General features: G+C 37.8%; 1 protein-coding gene across 7 annotated transcripts in view; it reads left to right on the forward strand.

Annotated features, from left to right (window-relative positions):
• The window catches only part of CEP350 (centrosomal protein 350), a 110,388-nt gene that overhangs the window by 51,487 nt on the left and 38,664 nt on the right, over positions 1-20,237 (forward strand). For 4 of the 7 annotated variants that reach the window (XM_053663672.1, XM_037145626.2, XM_053663673.1 and 1 more), the window contains 9 exons: positions 223-363; positions 1,426-1,562; positions 2,369-2,491; positions 3,235-3,404; positions 7,537-7,733; positions 8,368-8,552; positions 9,027-9,114; positions 16,885-17,031; positions 18,478-18,635. In XM_053663672.1, coding sequence (XP_053519647.1) covers positions 223-363; positions 1,426-1,562; positions 2,369-2,491; positions 3,235-3,404; positions 7,537-7,733; positions 8,368-8,552; positions 9,027-9,114; positions 16,885-17,031; positions 18,478-18,635 — 1,346 coding nt within the window. The remainder of the gene's footprint in view (positions 1-222; positions 364-1,425; positions 1,563-2,368; positions 2,492-3,234; positions 3,405-7,536; positions 7,734-8,367; positions 8,553-9,026; positions 9,115-16,884; positions 17,032-18,477; positions 18,636-20,237) is intronic. The other 3 variants (XM_053663674.1, XM_053663675.1, XM_053663676.1) reach the window with 3 other exon arrangements.

A 20,237-nucleotide genomic window follows, 5' to 3' on the forward strand; every position in this document is an offset into this window, starting at 1 on the left:
TAATTACTTGTCTACAGACACATCAACGCATTAAAAGTGGAGTTAAGGTGAACTCCAGTGGTGATTTTAAGACTCCAAATTTTAAACTTCAGATTTTGAGACATGAGAACTGGGTAATAGTCCAGTGGATTTTTTTCGTAATACATTTGCTCCATGAAACAAGTGTACAGATTTACAAGTTGTGTGATATGACAGGAGTTCTCTTTCATCCTCTGTGCACAGGTCCATGCAGAGTCATTGCAGCAGATAGTTAAATCACAGCGGGATGTGACCGAAGTCCTGCAGGAAGCAACTTGTAAAATAGCTGTGCAGCACACAGAGGCCGCTCGCCTCACCACGGACGCAGCGCGCCAGATCTGCCAGGTCAGAGCCTCCGAGAACGCTCTTCTTCATAGTTCTTTTTGTAGTTCTTTTTAGTAATCTGAGTAACTTTGGCCTTTTATTTTAGTGTCTTGTACATTTGAATGTACAGAGGCAGATAAATAAGATGAAGAACTCTGAATTGAGTAAGCTTTTAAAAAATACTGGTTTTACTGATGAGTAATTTAGAAATAACAAATGCATTCACTTTAAGTATAGTTTGATGATTCTTAAGAAATATATAGTTACCTATATATGTTTCTATGCCTTACCCATCCACCCCTGTAAACACCACTCCCAGCACTCTGAAAAGCCCCGTCGGGCCCCTTCGCAGTCGTTCCCCAGCTCTGGTGCCAGGGAGCCACGCATCTGCTTCACATGAAGATGTTGCATCTTTAAGTGGTGGTGCCGAGGATAAAGCTGGAAAGAGTTTTACTGCTGTCCATAGAGGACATCATAATCATTAGATACAGTTCCAGTTTCTGTTAGCAGTTACTGCTTAGGGTTGCTTGTGAAAGGATTGTCATTAAAAAGTCATGGACCTACTGTACATTGGATACTATGGGACTGTGCAAATAAGGGTAAAGTAGTGTCTTTTTTCTCAGGAAAATTTTAGACAACTTTAACAAAGATGTCAGAAATACTTCAAGTCATCAATACACCAATTGGAAAAACACAAAATGACTAATACACGCAGCAGTGGCACTAGTGGCTAAGAGTAGGGAAAACATACTGCACATCGTTGCTCAGAAAAGACAGAGAGGAAGTAGTAGTTGAATTGATTCTTGAAAGATATTAATTTTTGGTTTACTGTGGTTCATTATATGACTTCAAGGTTTTCTAATTTATAGATTTATATCTGGGTGAAACCTTAGAAGTTATGTTGTATATATCTCTTTATTTTTGTAAGGAAGCTGTTAAGACTTCAAAAGTCTAAATGACTTGCTCACAGTATTTCACCTATTATTGCAAAATTTGCTTGCTTTCAATCCAGCAGTCTTTCTAAGATACTCTGCTCACTAAGTTTTTCATCTACTTTTTTGCCTTGTGGATTTTCATATTCAGATGGCAGAGTTGACTCGAACTCACATCTCAGATGCCATTGCTGCTTCTGGAGCTCCCCTAGCAACGCTGTATGACCACCAGCGGCAACACGCTCCCGACTTCGTGAAACAGTTGAGGACCAGAGCTGAAACAGATAGGTTAATATTCAGTCCTTCGTCAGATATGTAGTGAATACCTGCTATGTTCCAGGCACGATTGTGGGTGCTGGGAATGTAGTTACGGGCATAGAGCCTAGAAGGGAAGGTAGACATCAAATGGACACTTAAGAGAATGAGCACTGCAAACCGAGGTAGGTGTTCATGGAGTAAAGGAACGTGGTCTCTGAGCCATACAACAAAGGAATTTGAACAACCTGTCATGGGGTCGGGGGAGGTGCTCCTGAGGAAGTGAAGTGAAGTTTTAGGGATTTACAGTGGGTGAAAAGGAGCCAGTGATGTAAAGGGGGCGAGGGATGGAGAGGTCAGCACATGTACGCGTAGGAAGAGGAAAGGAAGGAAGACCGGTGGGACTGGAGGCAGAGAGCAAGTGGGAGAATGGTGGGAGACGATGCAGGGAGCAGATGGTGGCAGAGCCTTGCAGACCTTCAGGGTTTCGTTTATTCCGGAGCAATGAGAAGTCGTTGGAGAGTCTTTGATGTGGGGCTGGGTAATGTGATCGTGACCGTGTGTTTCCTGTTACATCTCATTCTGATCGTCTCTAATTCACAGATTGTAAGTCTGTTCACATTCACCGATACTGGGGGTGATTTTTGCTTCTAATAATAAAGCAGAAGATACTCTTTAACATGTTATTTCTATGAATGAATGCCTTCAAATACCTTATAAGTTATTCCATAATTCCTGTTCATTCAAGGTTTTATCTCAATATCAGTGTTGAGCGGTATTTAAAATCTTACTCTTATTAAAGACTTTAAATGTCTAATCAGTTTTTATTTTCTTTGTAGGAAAAGTCAATCTATTTTACTTTCTCACAGTAAAGAAGGGACCCCTGACTCAAAGCACCAGAAATACTCTCCTTCATATGATAGTTATTCTGGGTCTTCGAGGTACAAGAATCACGACAGAAGGTGAAAGGAGTTCAATGTAGTCAAGTCTGATAAATGGTTGAGAAATTGCCTTTTTTTTGCTTCTTAATCTCATTGATTTAAATGAAATATCTTCCCTTCAGAGTTCTGGCTTCCCCATTTAATTAGTTGATTTATTAGTTGTTTCATGTAATAATAATAATAGCTGCTATTCCTTGAAAACTTATATGGTATAAGCATTATAGTTTTTTTAATACTTAATCTTTCATCCAGATTACCCTGTTAACATTTTACTACATTTGCTTTAGCGAGTAGAACTTTTACAAGGCGATAGAGGTCAACATCATCTAATGATGCAGATTTTCAGTTGGATTTGGCAGTTAGAGTTTAGGTAGAGTTTGTAAGAACAGTTCCAGGAGAGTGTGGGGGAAGCGCACCGTAGTAAATCATGATGTTGATGAAGAGTAAGGAAGTGGAAATAGCAAGTAGAAGCCCCTTTTCCCAGTCGACTGGTTTAAAATGAAAGGAAATGTGGATGTGCTAGCCTGGGAATAGTGCTTGCTCATTACGACAATTTAAACTTGAAACCTTCCTCTCTCCTACTCATCTTTTCTAAAAGTTTCTTCTCAGACTTACATCTAGTTATTATTTTTATGTTTTACATTACATCTTTCCTCATTTTATACCTTGATCAAAGCCCCGTTCTTTTAACCAAATAAGTTCACTTCGAAGTTACGATTCTTATTGTTGCTTTTTTTGTTTGTTTCTATAACATTCATAACCAGAAGTAGTAGTGGTAGCAGCCGTCAGGAAAGCCCTTCAGTTTCATCTTCTAAAGAAAATGAGAAGAAACTTCACAGTGGGAAGACGGAGAGTTCTGTCGATGAACAGGTTCAGACGGCTGCGGATGATTCTCTACCGAGTGACAGTGTGCCATCTCTTCCTGATGAGAAAGGTAACTTCCTCTCACATACCCTTTGAGATATTTGTGACTGAGCTAGTTAATATAGTTAAACATGATCATGAGGAAGACAGTGTTGTACATCTGATAGTAATGTGTCTGGGGAAGCGGCTCTCAGGCCACACGCCACGCCGGTGTTTCATACGATTGTGCGCCATGATCCTAAGAGGGGACAGAACCAAATTTAGGACAGTGTTCGTGTGAATGACAACTACACAGTCTACACTGAAAAACTTATTTTTGTCCTATTATGGATATGTAACATAAGCGTTAAAAGAATACATTATTAGAACTTTTCATGTTAAACAATATAAGAATATAATTTCTTATACATAATGACAACGTCAGATGCAATAACTATATTAAAACTCATTACTCAACTCTTTCTAGATCATAAACAAAAACTATTCCTGGCAAGTCATGGACAGTAAATAACATAAAGAAAACAGAATTTGCCAACAAGTGACACCTTTAAGACATGAAGTCAGAATATTATTCCACTCTAGAAATTTACTTTTATTTTAGTTTTTTTGTTGTTAATTTTTTATTAGTTTACTTTTTACTGTATTTTCCCCATTACCATTTATCCCCACCCTGGACCGTCTGCCACCAGCGCGCCCGCCTGCTCCTTGCAGTTTCCACACCGTGGTCCCTGGCCATGAGTTCTTTTTCTTTTTTATTGGACCCCTCCATCCCCCTTCACCTACCCAGAACTGTCAGCCTGTTCTCTATGAGTCTGTCTCTTTTTCCTTGTTAGTTCAGTTTGTTCATTAGATTACACAGTGAGTAAGATCGTATGGTATTTGTCTGACTGGCTGAGCATATTTCACTGAGCATAATGTTCTCCAGGTCCATCCACACTGTCACAAAAGGGTAAGATTTTCTTCTTTTTTATGGTAGAGCAAAATTCTATTGTGTAAATGTCTCATAGCTGTTTCATTATCATGTCATCTGCAAATGACAATTTTATTTTTTCCTTTCCAGTTTGGGTGCTTTTTTATTTCTTCTTGTCTGGTTGCTATTGGTTAGACCCCACACTTCTCAGGGGGTTCCCTCTGGTCACTGAAATATCCCTCTAAAACTTCAGCTGCTGCCTGCGGGAGCCCAGCCAGTCCTCTTGCACCTCAGCACTTCCTGCTAGTCTCGATGTGGTGATGTGGGTTCTTCTATAAGTCCTTGGTTATAGGCTTCTCTCCAGCTAGTGTTCAATTGGTTATTTAGGATGATTGTTCTTTTATTTAGTTGTAAGTCCAGTTTGGTTTAGGGAGGAGGTTTAGGGTAGCTTCTACCTACTCTGCCGCCATCTTGCATCTCTCTAGAATTTATTTTTTAAATAACTGGCTCTGAGGTGGTGTTTTTGATGGACAGTCTAGAATCTTAGTCTTCAAAGCAGGATGCACAAGGTAGTCTTTGGGGTCCAAGTAGAAAATATTTAATTTTTCTCAGCCTTTAAAAATACTTTTTGTACATTTTGTAATGAATATTATATATGGATATGGCAGTCTCTAGTTAATGGCAGCCCTAGCCGATTAACATAGATTCTGGTACCTAGAAGTGGGGTGCTGTCATAACAAATCCTAAAAATGTGGAAGTGGCTTAGGACTGGCTGAGTAGTGGCTAGAAGTTTTAGGGTGCTTGCTGGAAAAAACCCGCATTGCCTTGCAGATCTGTTGGAAGGATAATGGACATTAAAGGTGATTCTGATGAAGTGTGAAGAAGATGGAAATCAGGAAAGTGTTGGAAGCTGGAGAAAAAGTGGTCCTTCTTGTAAAGCGGCAAATAACTTGGCTGAACTGTGCTCTAGAGTTTTGTGGAAAATGGAAGTTATAAGTGATGAACTTGGATATCTAGTTGAGGAAATTTCTGAGCCAAGTGTTGAAGTCACGGCCTCTTTTCTCCTTACTGCTTAGAGTAAAATGTGAAAAGAGAGATAAATTGAAGGAATTGTTAAAAAGGAATCAGAACTTGAAGATTTGGAAAACTCTCAGGCAATCGATATTGTAAAAAAATGAGAAAATATGATCTGTAGAGAACACCAAGGGTGTGGCTCGACAGTCACTCCATTAAGAGATACCCATGGATTTGATCAGCCATCTCTCTGGTCAGAAGCCAGGAAGAGATGGGATCATACCAGCAGAGACACTGCTAATTTGGATTGAAGGGCAAAAGATGGGATGAGATTTAGGAAGGCTGTCAGACTTCTGGAATCCTCTGGGACGAGACGGTGGAGCGGTCCTGCTGTGGACATGCCTCGTCCTTCGGGAAAGCCAAGGCTTGACCCTGAGGGTGATTCACATGGCAGGAGCCTCAGAGCAGGCAGGCCCGGGTGACAGGCTGTCCACGCGCTGGTTTCAGAGGGCCGTCCGGGCTGCCCCTGCTCAGGGCCTCCGAGCAAAGCCAGTTCCAGTGGCAGAGGGGGTGCAGCTGCTTCTGAGGGGGAGGGGGCAGGGCCACCTCAGTGGGCCTGGAAAGATGGCTGCCACCTCAGTGGGCTTGGAGGGCTGAGCCTGAGGCCAAAGAGGATTATTCTTGAGCCTTGAAATCTAGTAGAATTTGCCATGCTAGGTTTTGGATTTGCTGGAGACCTATTACCTCTTTCTTTCTGATTTTTCCCTTTTGGAATAGGGTTGTCTGTTCTGTACTTGACATGCCATTGTATTTTGGAAGCATGTAACTTGTCTTGCTTCACAGGTTCATTGCTAGAAAGGAATTTTCCCTTAGGATAAATGATACCTTGAGTCTCACCCATACCTAATTAGATGATACTTCTGTGAGACTTTGGATGTTAGTTGATGTTGGAATGGGTTAAGTCTTTTAGGGCTCTTGGGAGGGGTAAATGAGTATTTTGCATGCAAAGAGGAGTGAATTTTGGGGAGCCATAAGGTGGAATGATATGGACTGAATTGTGTCTCCTCAAAATTCCTATGTCGAAGCCCTAACTTCAGTATTTTAAAGGACTCTTAAAACTCAACAACAAGAAAATCAACCCAGTGAATGTTGGTGGAAGAGGTATCCCAGGATGGAATGCAGTGGGTGACAAATGAGTCTGTGTTTCAAATACATGGCATAACCACACTGGAGGGGGGGAGGGAAAAGGAACTGACCTAAGTAACACTGGAGGGTGATATTTTGTATGGAAAGGATAAGCCTAACTGTAAAAATAACAATACACACACACTTTCTCCCCCACAGGGGTACAGGCTGACAGTTCTTCACATGTATTTTGGGGTTGAACAAATAAGTATGTAAATGTTGTTGGATGGTGGGATCCAGATTTCTCAGTATTGAAGAGGGAAGTCATAGATACACAAGAAAGGAAGAGTAGAATGAACTGTGGCACTGAATTAGTTACAAACATCATCATGAAGCTACATTTGGATGGATGGATACAGGAAAGAGTCTGTGTGTAGCAGGGTGTGTACCTGGGTCAATATACATGCATATGGTACATAGCTCTGCCCACTGGTAGAATGAAGAAACAAGAAGACCCCAGTAGTGACAAGGACAACCAGTACACCGATTGTGGTTTCTAAATATTCTCCAATAAAAGAAACTAGAGCTCTTTAGAGAAATGACTGATTTTAGGACTGGGCGGGGAAAATATAAAGTGAGCTTGGAGCATCCTGTAGCATCAGAAACTAAGGGTGTTCAGTAACTGAAAGGATTGCTGGGGAGTGGCATCTGGAAGGCATGCAGGAGCCACCTTAAAAGAGCTGTTGTGTTTTTAAATGAAGCATGCAATCAGTGGGTTACAAAACTTTTTAAATTTGCATTTCTGTGATTGCTAATAATGCTAAACTTTTTTTAAAGCTTTATATATTTATGTTTGCTTTGTGAAGCATCTGATCATGGTCATTTTTCTTTTTTTTTAGGGATATTAGTTTTCTAATTGGTTTGTAAGAGCTGTTTGAAGTACACTGGACTTTTACCATCTTTCTTGTACTGATATTTTTAGATATTTTAGTTTTTTCCTTGTTTGTAATGAATTTGAATTTTATTTCCTGCTTACTGTTAGTGATTAGTTATGTGAATTGTTATCTTGTCCCATAAAGAGGCAGTGTTGAGCACTATGAATTGAATACCTACTGAAAACTCTTACAGTGATAACATCTCCATATTCTTTTAGATTCAGCTTCTGTTGCCACAGAATATTCCCTGAAATTTGATGAATCCATGACAGAAGATGAAATAGAAGAAAAGTCATTTCGATCTCTACTCCCCTCTGAGAGCCATCGCAGATTTAACATGGAGAAGAAAAGAGGCCAGCAGGACGACTCTGACGAAGAGACCTCCCCAGAAAAGACTACACTGTCTTCTGCCAAGGTGGGTGTCGGTTTAGCTAGACAGGTGCTTCAGGCGTAGTCGTGAATGTGTTTTCTCAAAGTTGTGTGGATACACTTTGTGCTTGAATTCAGCTGTCAGCTACCAAAACTATTTTCTTAAGTTACCAATTTTATATTTTACTTTTGCTATAAAGTCTGGCTTTGCCTTCCTTACAAAGTAGAATACAAACTTATTCCTTAAGGCCTCTGAGGATTTGAGCCAAAGTTATCTCTAGTTTATGTACTTGCTTCACTCTTTAAAAACTTTATTCTATTTAAAACTTTGTATTGATATCATTCTTACTAAATGATAAGCTTTTTGGATAACAGGGACAAGTTCTTACCCTGTTTTATGTGCCTGGGATACTATTTGCCTTACAGTAGTTTGTTAAAATTTTAATGACTGAATAAATTAGCAGATGAATGTTATTCTCTCTCATGTGCCTTTTTTGAAGAATGTTTTGTACATGATTGACAATATTTTTAATTTATGTAAATTTTGTTGATATAATTTTTTATAAGTGCATACCTCTTTTTCCTTTTTTTTTTTTTTTTTGCATACCTCTTTTAATGAAGTTAATTACATTCCTAAAGCTTTAGATGATGATCTACTTAAGATAAACTCTCTACAATAGGAGCTGAGCATGCCATTCTCGGGAGGACAAGATAGCTTTTCCAAATTCACTATGGAGATGGTTCGACAGTACATGAAAGAGGAGGAGATGAGGGCGGCTCACCAGTCCTCGCTCCTGCGGCTCCGCGAGAAGGCCTTGAAGGAGAAAACGAAGGCCGAGTTAGCCTGGCTGGAGCACCAGAAAAAGTGAGTCCTCTCGTGGACGCAGTTTTTACTGTTTAGTTTCTCCTTCCACTAAAAGGACATGCTTTGTTTTTAAAGATGTTTTTGTTTCCTTATTTAATTTAATTTAACTTAATTTAATCAACCCTGTTTCAGAACCATCCTTGAATCACTTGCTTTCAAGATCTCCTATTCATATCACATTTTCTTCGCATTTCTCCTTTATCACTTAACTGACTCTTAACGATATTTTATACTGAATTCCCTTATTTTATTGTAAATTTCTCAAAGCGTTTTCCTCCATAAAGGCACAGTCAGGGTTTACCTGTGTCCCACAGGCAGTAGAGTGATCGTTAGGATGGGAACTGCTGGGTGCGGTGACTGCTCTCCCGTTCGTTCCCACTGGGAAAAGTCTAGCTGACTTAGAGACTTTAGCGGTCGGAATTGTTGACATTAGAAATGTAATCTAATCTTTGTCTCAATGGGAAATGTTTGCAGACATCTACGAGACAAAGGAGAAGATGATAAAATGCCCCCTCTTCGGAAGAAACAGCGTGGTTTGCTCTTGAGGTTGCAGCAAGAAAAGGTATGTTAGGAAAAACACACCTTGAAGATTTATCATACTAGCAAGTTAAATTGTGGGGTCTGTTATTTTGCCTAATCTCTTTTTCTTATTATTACCTTAAATGAAATTTAACTCATGTTTATCACTAGTTATGCCCATACTAGTATAATTACAGGAGTTGCTTGGTAGTCTACCATATTTCTCCTAAATTAGGATTGCATGTCACTGCTATTTTAATACAATATAGACTCAAACCCTATACCTGCATTTAGTGTGTAAAATAACAGTCCTTCGAAATGCATATTTTAAAAAATTAAGGTATTTGTAAAGTCTATTTATATTAATTTTTTAGTCACTATTTTCCCAACCAGATTTCCAAGACATATATTAATTACAAATTGACAAATCTTTTGGCTTAGTGAACTCAGAAAGAAAGACCTGGGATTTGAATCCTGGAGAGGCAGCATGATGTAATGATTAGAAATTCAGCTCCAGCCCTGGCTGGCATGGCTCAGTGGATGGCCTGTTGGATTCCCAGTCAGGGCACATGCCTGGGTTGCAGGCCAGGTCCCCAGTAGGGGGTGCATGAAAGGCAACCACACACTGATGTTTCTCCCCTTGTTTTTCTCTCTCCTTTCCCCTCTTAAAAAATAAATAAAATCTTTAAAAAAATAAAGAAGGGGGGGGAGAAGGTACAGAAAATAAGTAGCATAGACAGTAGATAGAAAATAGATGGGGGGGCAAGAATAGCATGGGAAATACAGAATCTAAAGGAATTGAGACACATGGTCATAAACTAAAGGGGGGGTAATGGTGGGGATGGGGGGTAGGGTGGAGGGGAATGAAGGGGGGAATAGAACAACTGTAACAGCATAATCAATAAAAAAAGCTAGAAAAAATAAAAAATAAAATAAAAATTTTAATAACTTAAAAATAAATAAATAAATAAAAGAGGCTAATAATGATAACACACCTTGTAGATTGTTGGAGGAATAAATAAATTAATGCATACAGTAAACTTAGAACAGCCCTTGGCACAGTGTTAAGTGCTAAATAAATGTTAGTTGTTGTTATTTGAATTCCATCTTTGTCAACTTGCAATTGTGTAATCATGGTCAAGTTTAAGTAAAACTCTAGGACTTAATTTCCTTATCAGTATGAGCAAGATTATATATGTTTCACATGGTGATTGCGAGAACTAAATGAGGTAACATAGTCAGTCTAGTTTTCTTTTCACTTACTCACCCGTCACCAGTTACTGCTTACTTTGTTAGATGGCCAGTGAACGCCATCATTTGAGTTATATGTCGGGTTACTACTTAGCCTTTTTTTTAAGTTAACCCTAGGAAGCATTACTCATCCTATGAACTTGAAAGAATTCTAAACTTTGGTTTATGAAAAAAAAAAGAAAGAAAGAAGTTATATCTTTTTAATCCAGAAAAATTGGGTTTAAAAAACCGTTATTTTGCCCTGGTTGATGTGGCTCAGGGGCTTAGGCACCATTTCCATTCCCAGTCAGGGCACACACGTGGGTGCAGGCCAGGTCCCTGGTCCGGGTATGTGAGAGGCCACCAGTATCTCACACGGCAGTGCTTCTCCCACTCTGTCTCCCTCTCTCTAAAAACAAATAAATAAAATCTTTTAAAAAGTAGTATAAAAACTGTTATTTAACAATTTTAAATAACTTTTTACAGTGTTACAATAGTGTTCTATTTGTAAAGTAGAATAAAAACTAGATTTACAGATACTTTCACTCTGTAAGGTTGTGTTTTTGCTTCAGTAGAGTGCTTTGAAGCACAGTGTTTAATTTTAGTGAGTCTAATATTTTATCACATGCCTGCTGATAGCATATTTTTTTAAATTAGGTTTTATTAGGTGTCATTATTTTGTTTTAAAGATTTACTTATTCATTCATTTTTAGGGGGGGAACAGGGAAACCAGACATTGATTGGTTGCCTTCTTGTACACGCCCTGACCAGGACTGAACCTACAACCCAGGCATCTGCCCAGGCAGGGAACTGAACAGACGACTGTGCTTTTTGGGACAGTGCCCGACCCACTGAGCCACACCGTCAGGACACATTTAGTTTTTGTTAGTTTGAAAATGTATTTGGCTTAATTTTTTTTTTAAGATTAGAGAGGAAGGGAAGGAGAGGAGGAGAGAAATATCAATGTATGGTTGCCTCTCATGAGTCCCCTGCTGGGGACTGGTCTGCAACCCAGGCATGTGCCCTGACTGGGAATCGAACCGCAATTGTGTGGTTCGCAGGCCCGTGCTCAATCCACTGAGCTACACCAGCCAGGGCCTGTTTTGGCCTAATTTTTGAAGGGTGTTTTTACTGAGTATAGAATTACTTTATTTCAGCATTTTTAATGATGTCATTTTCCATTGTTTACTGGTTTCCATTGTTTTTGTGGAGAACTCAGTTTTCTTAATATTGTTCTTCCAAAGGCTGCTTTTAAGATTTTTTTTTAAATGTGTTTTTGATTTTTTAGTAGTTTTGCTATGATGCCTCTGGGTGTCTTTTGTATTCATACTATTCAGGGTTTGCTGAGTTTTTTGAATCTGTTGTTTGTTGTATTTCATCAGTTTTTGAAAATTATCTTTTCATGAGTAGCTTCTGTCCTGTTCTCTCTCTCCTTCCTTCAGAGACTCAAAGTAGACATTTGTTAGGCTTTTTGACCATTTAGCACATCTCTCTTCTGCGCTGTTTTGTTTTTATGTTATTCTTTGAAACGATTTTTACAAAAACTCTTGTGCTTCAGTTGGGAGAGTTTTAATTGGTCTTTGAATTCATTAGTTAAATGTTATGCACTGTCATATGGACTGTTAAATCCATTTAATTTGATTTTGTTCAGTTCTATAATATTCATTTTGTTCTTTTTTTTATAGATTTTAAATCTTTGTTGAAATTCTCTATATTTTTTAAAGATTTTATTTATTTATTGTTTAGAGAGGGGAAGGGAGGGAACAAGGGAGGGAAACATCAATATATGTTTGCTTCTCGCACTCCCCCTACTGGGGATCTGGCCTGCAATCCAGGCATATGCCCTGACTGGGAATTGAACCAGCGACCTTTGGATTCGCAGAAAGTTACCCTACAGAAATAAAAGCACAGTGGCTGTAGCATTCAACCACTGAGCCACACCATCCGGAGTGAAATTCTCTACATTTTCATCTATGTTTCTATATTCTTTTGATCACAGTCCTAGTCATTTTAATTATTTTGTCTGTCAACACTAATATTTGGATATCTCTGTGTCTGCTGCTGTTGTTTGCTTTTATTTTTTATCATAATATCCTTTTTGCATGCCCAGTAGTTTGTGACTGCTGGACACTGTGGATAAGTAACTTCGAGGCTCCAGGAGATGTTACCTTCCCCCAGAGAGGATCTGTTTTTGCTCTGCCGTGCAGTTCGAGTGCTCAGCTGTTCACTTGAATCCTTTCAAGGGCTGATGAGCTGGGTTAGTGTTGGGTTGCAGCACATTGGTAAACCTCAGTCTACTTACGTTTTGCGTTGACCCCAGTCCCGCCAGGGATTGCAGCTGAAAGCCAGGCAAACCTTTTTACCAGCACGAAGGACTGTAGAGATTGCTGCTCTGCTGTTGAGAAGTTTCTGGTGTAACTCGTTAGCTTTCTGTCTGTACTGCTACAGAAGTGGCAAGTACACTGCGGGGGAGACTGAATTGGAAGCCTCTTCAGTCTCCAGTTTTGTCACTTCAGTTCTGCGTTGGTGGGAGTGGTAACTGGTGTAACCACTTTATGAGCAGTTCGACTATATCTAGTTAAGTTCAGAACATGACTCAGTAGTTCTTTGCCTTAGTATAGATTCTAGAGAAGCTTTCACATATGTACAGGGGAAAACGGAAACAACTTAATTTCTTCATTAATGGAATAAACAAAAGCATATCTCTGGGAGGAAGTGTAATGCTGCAGAAAATGAACACATCAGATACCAGCAGTGACCAATAGAGATTTCTGAAATGAAAGTAACGTTCTGTGACCTGTACTATCCAATACAGTAGCTACTAGCCCCATGTGGTTTTGAGTACTTAACTTAAAATGTGATGTGTAGGCCCTGGCTGTAGCATTGTAGCTCAGTGGATTGAGTGTGGGCCTGTGAAGCAAAGGGTCACTGGTTTGGTTCCCAGTCAGGGCATGTGCCTGGGTTGCAGGCCAGGTCCCCATTAGGGGACGCATGAGAGGCAACCGCACATCCATGTTTCTTTCCCTCTCTTTCTTCTTCCCTTTCCCTCTCTGTAAAAATAAATAAATAAAATATTTTTAAAAAATGTGATGAGTACAACTAAGAAACTGAAATTTTAATTTCATTTAATCTTTTAAATAGTATAGTAGTAGCTCTCCATCTATTAAGAGCATTGTATTTGTTTTTACAGACAAGCAAGATGCAAAAGAATATGTAGAACATAATATCACTCTTGATAATTTAAGAAAGTACCCAATCAGTAATGCATGTCCTGTGGGGCCACTCACGCACCAGAAACACACACACACACACATAGGAGTGATACACACTTCTGGGGAGTGAGTGGGAGAAGGGTGCGAGTGGGACTTCGTTTCGTACGTAATGGTTTATGTTTGAACAAGAAAGACTTGAAACAAATACAGCGCACTGTTCAATCATACTGGTAGGAATTTGAGTGACTAGTTTTTCTGCATGTTATGTTCGTAGAATGTTTTTAAAGTAAATATGAAAAAAATACTCTTTAATCCAACTGGATACCCCTGGAAAGTTACCCTACAGAAATGAAAGCACCAGAGTGTGAGAATATGTATGCACTAAGATGTTTATTATAGTCGAATCAGTAAGAATTATTTGGCTGGTAGTGATATGGCTAAAGAAATGGTCACATTATCTTTGCACAAGTGTATGAAGAAAAGAGAAACTATGTTTTTCTATGTCTTACTCTTTTTTTTTTTTTGTGAAATGCGCATAGTAGGAAATAACCATTTTAAAGTGACTAATTAACTGATACCATTCACCTTTTAAAGTGAACATTTTCTTTATACATCCTGTGGCTTATTTTTAAGAGAGAAGCAAATTTTTCCACCCTTGAAAAAGTCTCTTCTTTCTTCTCAGCTGAGATTGGGTGAATTTATACATTAATTGGTTCAGAAACTCAGGCCTAAGCTAGTAGCAGTTTTCAAAAGGTCTCTGAAACCTTCCACGTTTATAATGGTAACAGGATGTGAATTTTCCCTTTTTGTGTGTTGACATTTTTCACTAAATGGTGCAGAAACAATCATGGCTCACACTGCTGGTGCCTTAGCACAAATCAGGGCAGCAGGACCAAATTGTACGAGTAGTCGGTATTTTTCACTGCCACACACTTGGAACTAAAAAAAAAAAAAAAAAAACGATTTTCACAAAAAAACGCCTTGGTTAAGAAGTAAAAATTATTGATTTTATTGAATGTTGACCTTTGAGTACTTTTTTTTTCATATTTTGTGTAATAGAAATGGAAAGCCCACAATTAAGCACTTTTGCTAGAAACCAAAGTACAGTGATTATTAACCAAAGGAGGATAATTTGTACAGTTGTTTGAACTGCAAGCAGAACTAGCCATAGTTTTTCATGGAATTCCATTAGACTTGAAAGAATTACTCAGATACAAAATTCAGACTTTCAAGCAAAAGTCAGAATTTTGAAAACTTCCTACCATCCAATTCAATACTAATGAACTTTTCTTTTGAAGTCAGTGATGATATTAATGAATGTAATTTTTGATCTATTATAATATGTCAGTATTGGGAAGATCTGTATAACTCATTGAACTATCATTTTCTAAATGACTATGATATTTTTAAAAAATCAATTCAGATAATAGAGATTTGCAAAACTCTACATAATATTCTTTTCACTAAATTTTTTTGTTTTGGAAAATGTAGTAATTTTCATAGAAATACATATAATGCTATTGTATTATCATGAGAGAATGAAAATGAAAAGGGGCAAATAATGTCCTAGTATTATGAAGACGGTTTGATCTTAAGAGACCCTAAAGGATCTCAGGGGCGCCCAAAGAGTCCCTTGGACCATACTTTGAGAACTGCTCCTCCACAGAAACTAATGTGTATGTCCAGGAGGCAAAAAAAAGTGTAAGGACATTCATTGTAGCATTGTTTATAATAGTAGGCAGCAACCTTATCCAACCATAGGGTAATAGATAAATGAAATATCTATACCTCCAATATAACTTTTTACAGCATATAGGTATAAATCAACGCAGAGCAATATCAGAAGCAATGTCTAGCTCAGGCTGGTGTGACTCAGTTGGTTGGAATGTCATTTTGTAAACCGAAAGGTTGCAGGTTCAATTCCCAGTCAGGGCACATACCTAGATTGTGGGTTTGATCCCAGTCGGGGTTTGTACGAGAGGCAACAGATTGATGTTTCTGTCTCTCTCCCCCTCTCTTCCCCTCCTTCCTCTCTCTTAAAAAAAAAAAAAAGCAGTGGAAAATGTCCTCGGGTGAGGATTTAAAAAAGCAATGTCTAATAAATAAAGCAAGATTGAAAATATGTATATATATTATTTATAAAATTTAAAAACATGCAAACCAAACAATATATGTTTTTGCAGGTAAGTACAAATGTTTATAGAAGAATTTAAAAGAACGTACTGGAAGCATACGTCCATGAGAGCAGTGACCGCAGGGAGTTGGGGTAGGAGCTGCAGGCTGGTCTTATCTGTGATGCTTAATAAACACTAGGAGAAAACATGACACTGTTAAAAATTGGTAATTTGGGATTTTGGAAATGAGATGTTTATTGTGAACTATTCTGCATTTTCAGCTAGTTTCAAGGAAGTCTCTCAAACATTATTGCAAGAAATTATAACATTGTTAATGACTTTATTGTGTTTAATTTTATTGACAAAAACATTCATGAAAAAATGTTAAATGTTAACAGTTATTAACAGTGTAGTGTATCATCTTTTGCCCACTTAATTAGCAACAGAGAACCTCATAATATCCTTTGTGGAAAGAGTTTGGTACAGTATAGTCTTAAATATTTCTGGTGACGTTTTAAGGGGAGACAATTCTGTTTAGAAAGCAATTTTTAAAACTTTTTTAAAAGATTTTTTTATTCATATTTAGAGAAAGAGGAAGGGAGGGAGAAGGAGAGGAAGAGAAACATCAATGTGTCGTTACCTCTTGCCAAGCCCCTTACTAGTAACCTGGCCCACAACCCAGGCATGTGCCCTGACTGGGAATTGAACTGGTGACCCTTTGGTTGGCAGGCTGGTGCTCAATCCACTGAGCCACACCAGCCAGGGCTAAAACTATTTTAAGGGTCATAAAAATGATTCATTCTCTGTGACTTATTTGTCCTTTTTTTGGTGGTGGGTGGGGTGGAATCTCTTCTAAAGAAGTAAGGCTTAGTATGAAACAATTTAAGAGATTAGCAATAGAATAAAGGTTACGTTAATAAGTTTACTTGATATGCAATAAGAAATGAGTGTGTAGAACAGGCAGCACCATGGAAAAATGTGAAGGGTATATTATGTTTACAAAGAGCATATGAAATATCAGTCTGTTACAATTACAGTTATTTAAGGGATTATGTTAAATTACTTTAGATGGATAGAGTGATGTGACTTGTTTTTCCTTTTTTAATACTTACAAAGTTTTCCATGTTACCTTTATTCTGAAATACCGTCTATGTTTATTTTTGTTATATGTGATGATTGGATTTTCTTTTTAAAATAATTACTTTGGACTTTTTTTCCTCCAAATCTCAGTACCTTTCCTAACTCTTTAAACCTTAGGCAGAAATTAAACGTCTTCAAGAAGCCAATAAGGCAGCTCGGAAGGAAAGACAACTGATTCTTAAACAGCAGGAGGAGATAGAAAGGATCCGACAGACCACCATAAAACTTCAGGAGAAGTTAAAATCTGCAGGGGAGAATAAATTGGTAAATTGGTTCTTATTTGTTTCCCGCCTCATGCTGCTTACTAATCCCTAACCCTGCATTATTTTCTAATATGATGGGTATGTTCATTCTACCACTATGATACATTGATGAACTAGGATACATTTCATGTATGTGTCTTTGTGTATAGTGACAGTATTTTTTTACCATGGAATATTCAAATTTTGAAAGGGACACACAGCATATATATTAGCTTAAAAATGGTTTCCATTTCCATGCCAGTCGTTTTGCAGAATGTTCTCTAACTTGGGTGTGTCTAGTTTTCCTTATAAGTAGAGTCAGGTTGTGCATCTTTGGCAGGAATATCCCCTAAGTGTTCTTCTCCATACTGTGGCGCCCAATTTTGAGTGAACCCAGTAATGATGATGTTGCCTTAAGGTGGCAGGAAGGGAGAAAGGAAGGAGCAGCGATCTGCTTTGTTTATATTGTTCACACGGTGAAAACAGTGAAGCTCTGGCTGAGTGGCTCAGGTGGTTGGGGTGTCATCCCAGTACGCCAAGGTTGTCAGTACGATTCCTAGTCAGGGCACATACAAGATTCAACCAATGAATGCATAAGTAAATAGACCAAAAAGATCAATGTCTGTTTATCTGTCTGTCTGTCTGTCTCTCTCTCTTTCAAATCAATTTTAAAAAGCAAACAAACTTTGCCTGGGCTGGATGGCTCAGTTGGTTTGAGTTTCATCCCATATACCAAAAGGTTGTAGGTTCAATCCCTGGGTGGGGCGCATACAGGAGGCAACTGATTAATGTTCCTTCCTCTGTCTTTGTCCCTTCCTCCTCATCTGAAATTAATAAACGTGTCCGTAGGTGAGGATTTTTTTAATCTTCATTTTTTTCTAACCAATCTTCCTGAAAAGTTGAAAGAGTAAATGACCGATATTCATCAGAAATAACGTATTGATTAAACCAGTGGCTCCTAAATGTCTCTCTATTATAAACTTTTTAACTTGTGAAAATACTGTGTTTTGTAAGTAATATTTATAGGAAAAAGATCCATCCATCAGTGTGATTAAAATAAGTATGTGTTCCCTCCATTCTTTGTGTCTACTCATGTTTGTTTTATGTAGTTATAATGTGTTTAATTTTATATTACTTTTTGAGTAGTTGAAGTTTTGAAAATTAGAGAGGACATTTAGATATTAGATTACTAGTGGTAGAAGTTTTCTTGATTTTTTTTAATGTCTTAAAAGTTACTACACTTTGATTATACATAAATATGTGTAAAATATACATAACATAAAATTTTTATTTTAGCCAGTTTTAAATGTGTGATAAAAACTTTGTCCATTAAGTAATACCTAAATTTTGGCTATTTTATAAATACCGTTTTAAAGATAAAGTTAATTTTGAAATGAAAGTATTTTTGATCACTTTGAAATCTTAAACTCCAATAAAATTGTAATACTCTATCCCCCTTTGTTTGTAGGATTCTCATAGTGATGATGATACAAAGGAACATAAGGCAGTCAGTCTTGGTCCAGCCGACCTGGAGACCCGCAGCCCTTCCCCCATTTCCATCTCCAGCAGTGAAACCAGCAGCATTATGCAGAAACTGAAGAAAATGAGGAGCCGCATGGATGAAAAGTAATTCGTTTTTATAAATATCTTGTGCTTGCATTGAAAGTAGTAGGAACAAATAATATTTTTAATGAACTTCATTAGATTAGGTTGATATAATATTTTTTGGTTTCAGTAGCATTTTAACAGAATTAGTAAGTCTGTCTAGAAGTCAGTTAACTGTAGATATGATTAATAAAACAAATATTGTTGTTTTTCATGCAGCCAGGTTTCTTATTTTAAAAATCAAAGTGGTATTTGCACGTATGCCCATGTCAATGTTTTCTTCTTTCTTTCACTGAAAGTCATGATAAGTGTGAAATCTGTACCTTCTCTGAAATCTGAGGACAGGTCTACTGACTTGGGGGAGCAACTGCTTAATGGTGTATCCGGGGGCCATCTCGTCCTGAGGCGTCCGACAGGTGGCAGGCTTGTTCAGTTAGAAGAATGAGCCTTAACCTTGTGAGTAGGTGTGGACTGCTCAGTTGACACCACGGAGACTGAAATTCTGGGATGTTGAATGATTTGACACTCTACTATTCTTTTAAAACGTTTCTAAGTTTTTAAAAGTTCTTTTAAAGAAAGCTATACCTACTTAAATGTAGCTCACTTGTATGTCAGCTTTGACCATTTAAAAAGACATTTATATGAGAGTTTACTCTTCTAGGTGCACATTTAATTAAATGTCCTTTCAGATTGCTGCTTGTAGACCTGTCTTTGACTGTGTAACCTCCATCTTCTTCAGATACGGAAGAGACGCGTTACACATTTCTGTTGACTGCCCTTTGATTTTAAGTTTGCGATTTAAACCACAGATGGAACTTAAGTTTTATCTTGATATCTTGGTGATATGTACCATGTATTACCAAATTTAATAGTGCTCTGTATTCATAAAAATGCTCTATATTCAATATCATGTTCTATATTCACTAGCTCGATCTATGATTTTTAATTAGCTTCTGAACAGCCAAGCAGTTGTTAGTCATATTTTAGTAAATATTTACTGTAGGTGCAGTGTTTTACATTAGGACTGCATTGTTTAATGGAGATTGCATTTCAGTAACTTAATATTGGCATTTCATAACTTAAATGTACCTAAATTTATGACTAAAATAAGTTTTAAAAAATAAGTACAAATTTCAAAAATAAAAAATATAGCAGGGTGAAACCAAATATTCACCAATGTGTAAATATTCTTTTTGGATGATTTCCATGGGATAGACTAATTAAGGCCCCTTCAAATAGGAATCTATTGAAATTTAAACTAGAGGTACTTTCTTTCCTAATAAAATTTTCCCATTTATATGGAACCATAAACAACCCTGAATAGCTGCTGCAATTTTGAGTAAGAAGAGCAAAGTAGGAGGGATCACAATACCTGATACCAAAATTTTCCCATAGTCTTTTTTGACATGCTGTATTGCTCCAAGGATCTTTGAACTCAGAATAATCTCTCTCATAAATTTTCATAACTGATGGACACTTTACATCTGTCTCCAAATGTCTTTGAATGATAAATGTCGGAGGAATGACAGCTAATGGAGTGGTGTCTTCATCTCTATCAGTGAGATTTTCATTGCTGGTCTCTATGAATAATGGCCTAATAAGTTTAACCATGTGTAGAAGAAA

Source organism: Artibeus jamaicensis, unplaced genomic scaffold (assembly GCF_021234435.1).
Source record: "Artibeus jamaicensis isolate MK-2021 breed Jamaican fruit bat unplaced genomic scaffold, CSHL_Jam_final contig_327, whole genome shotgun sequence".
In the NCBI taxonomy this organism is placed as follows: Eukaryota; Metazoa; Chordata; class Mammalia; order Chiroptera; family Phyllostomidae; genus Artibeus; species Artibeus jamaicensis.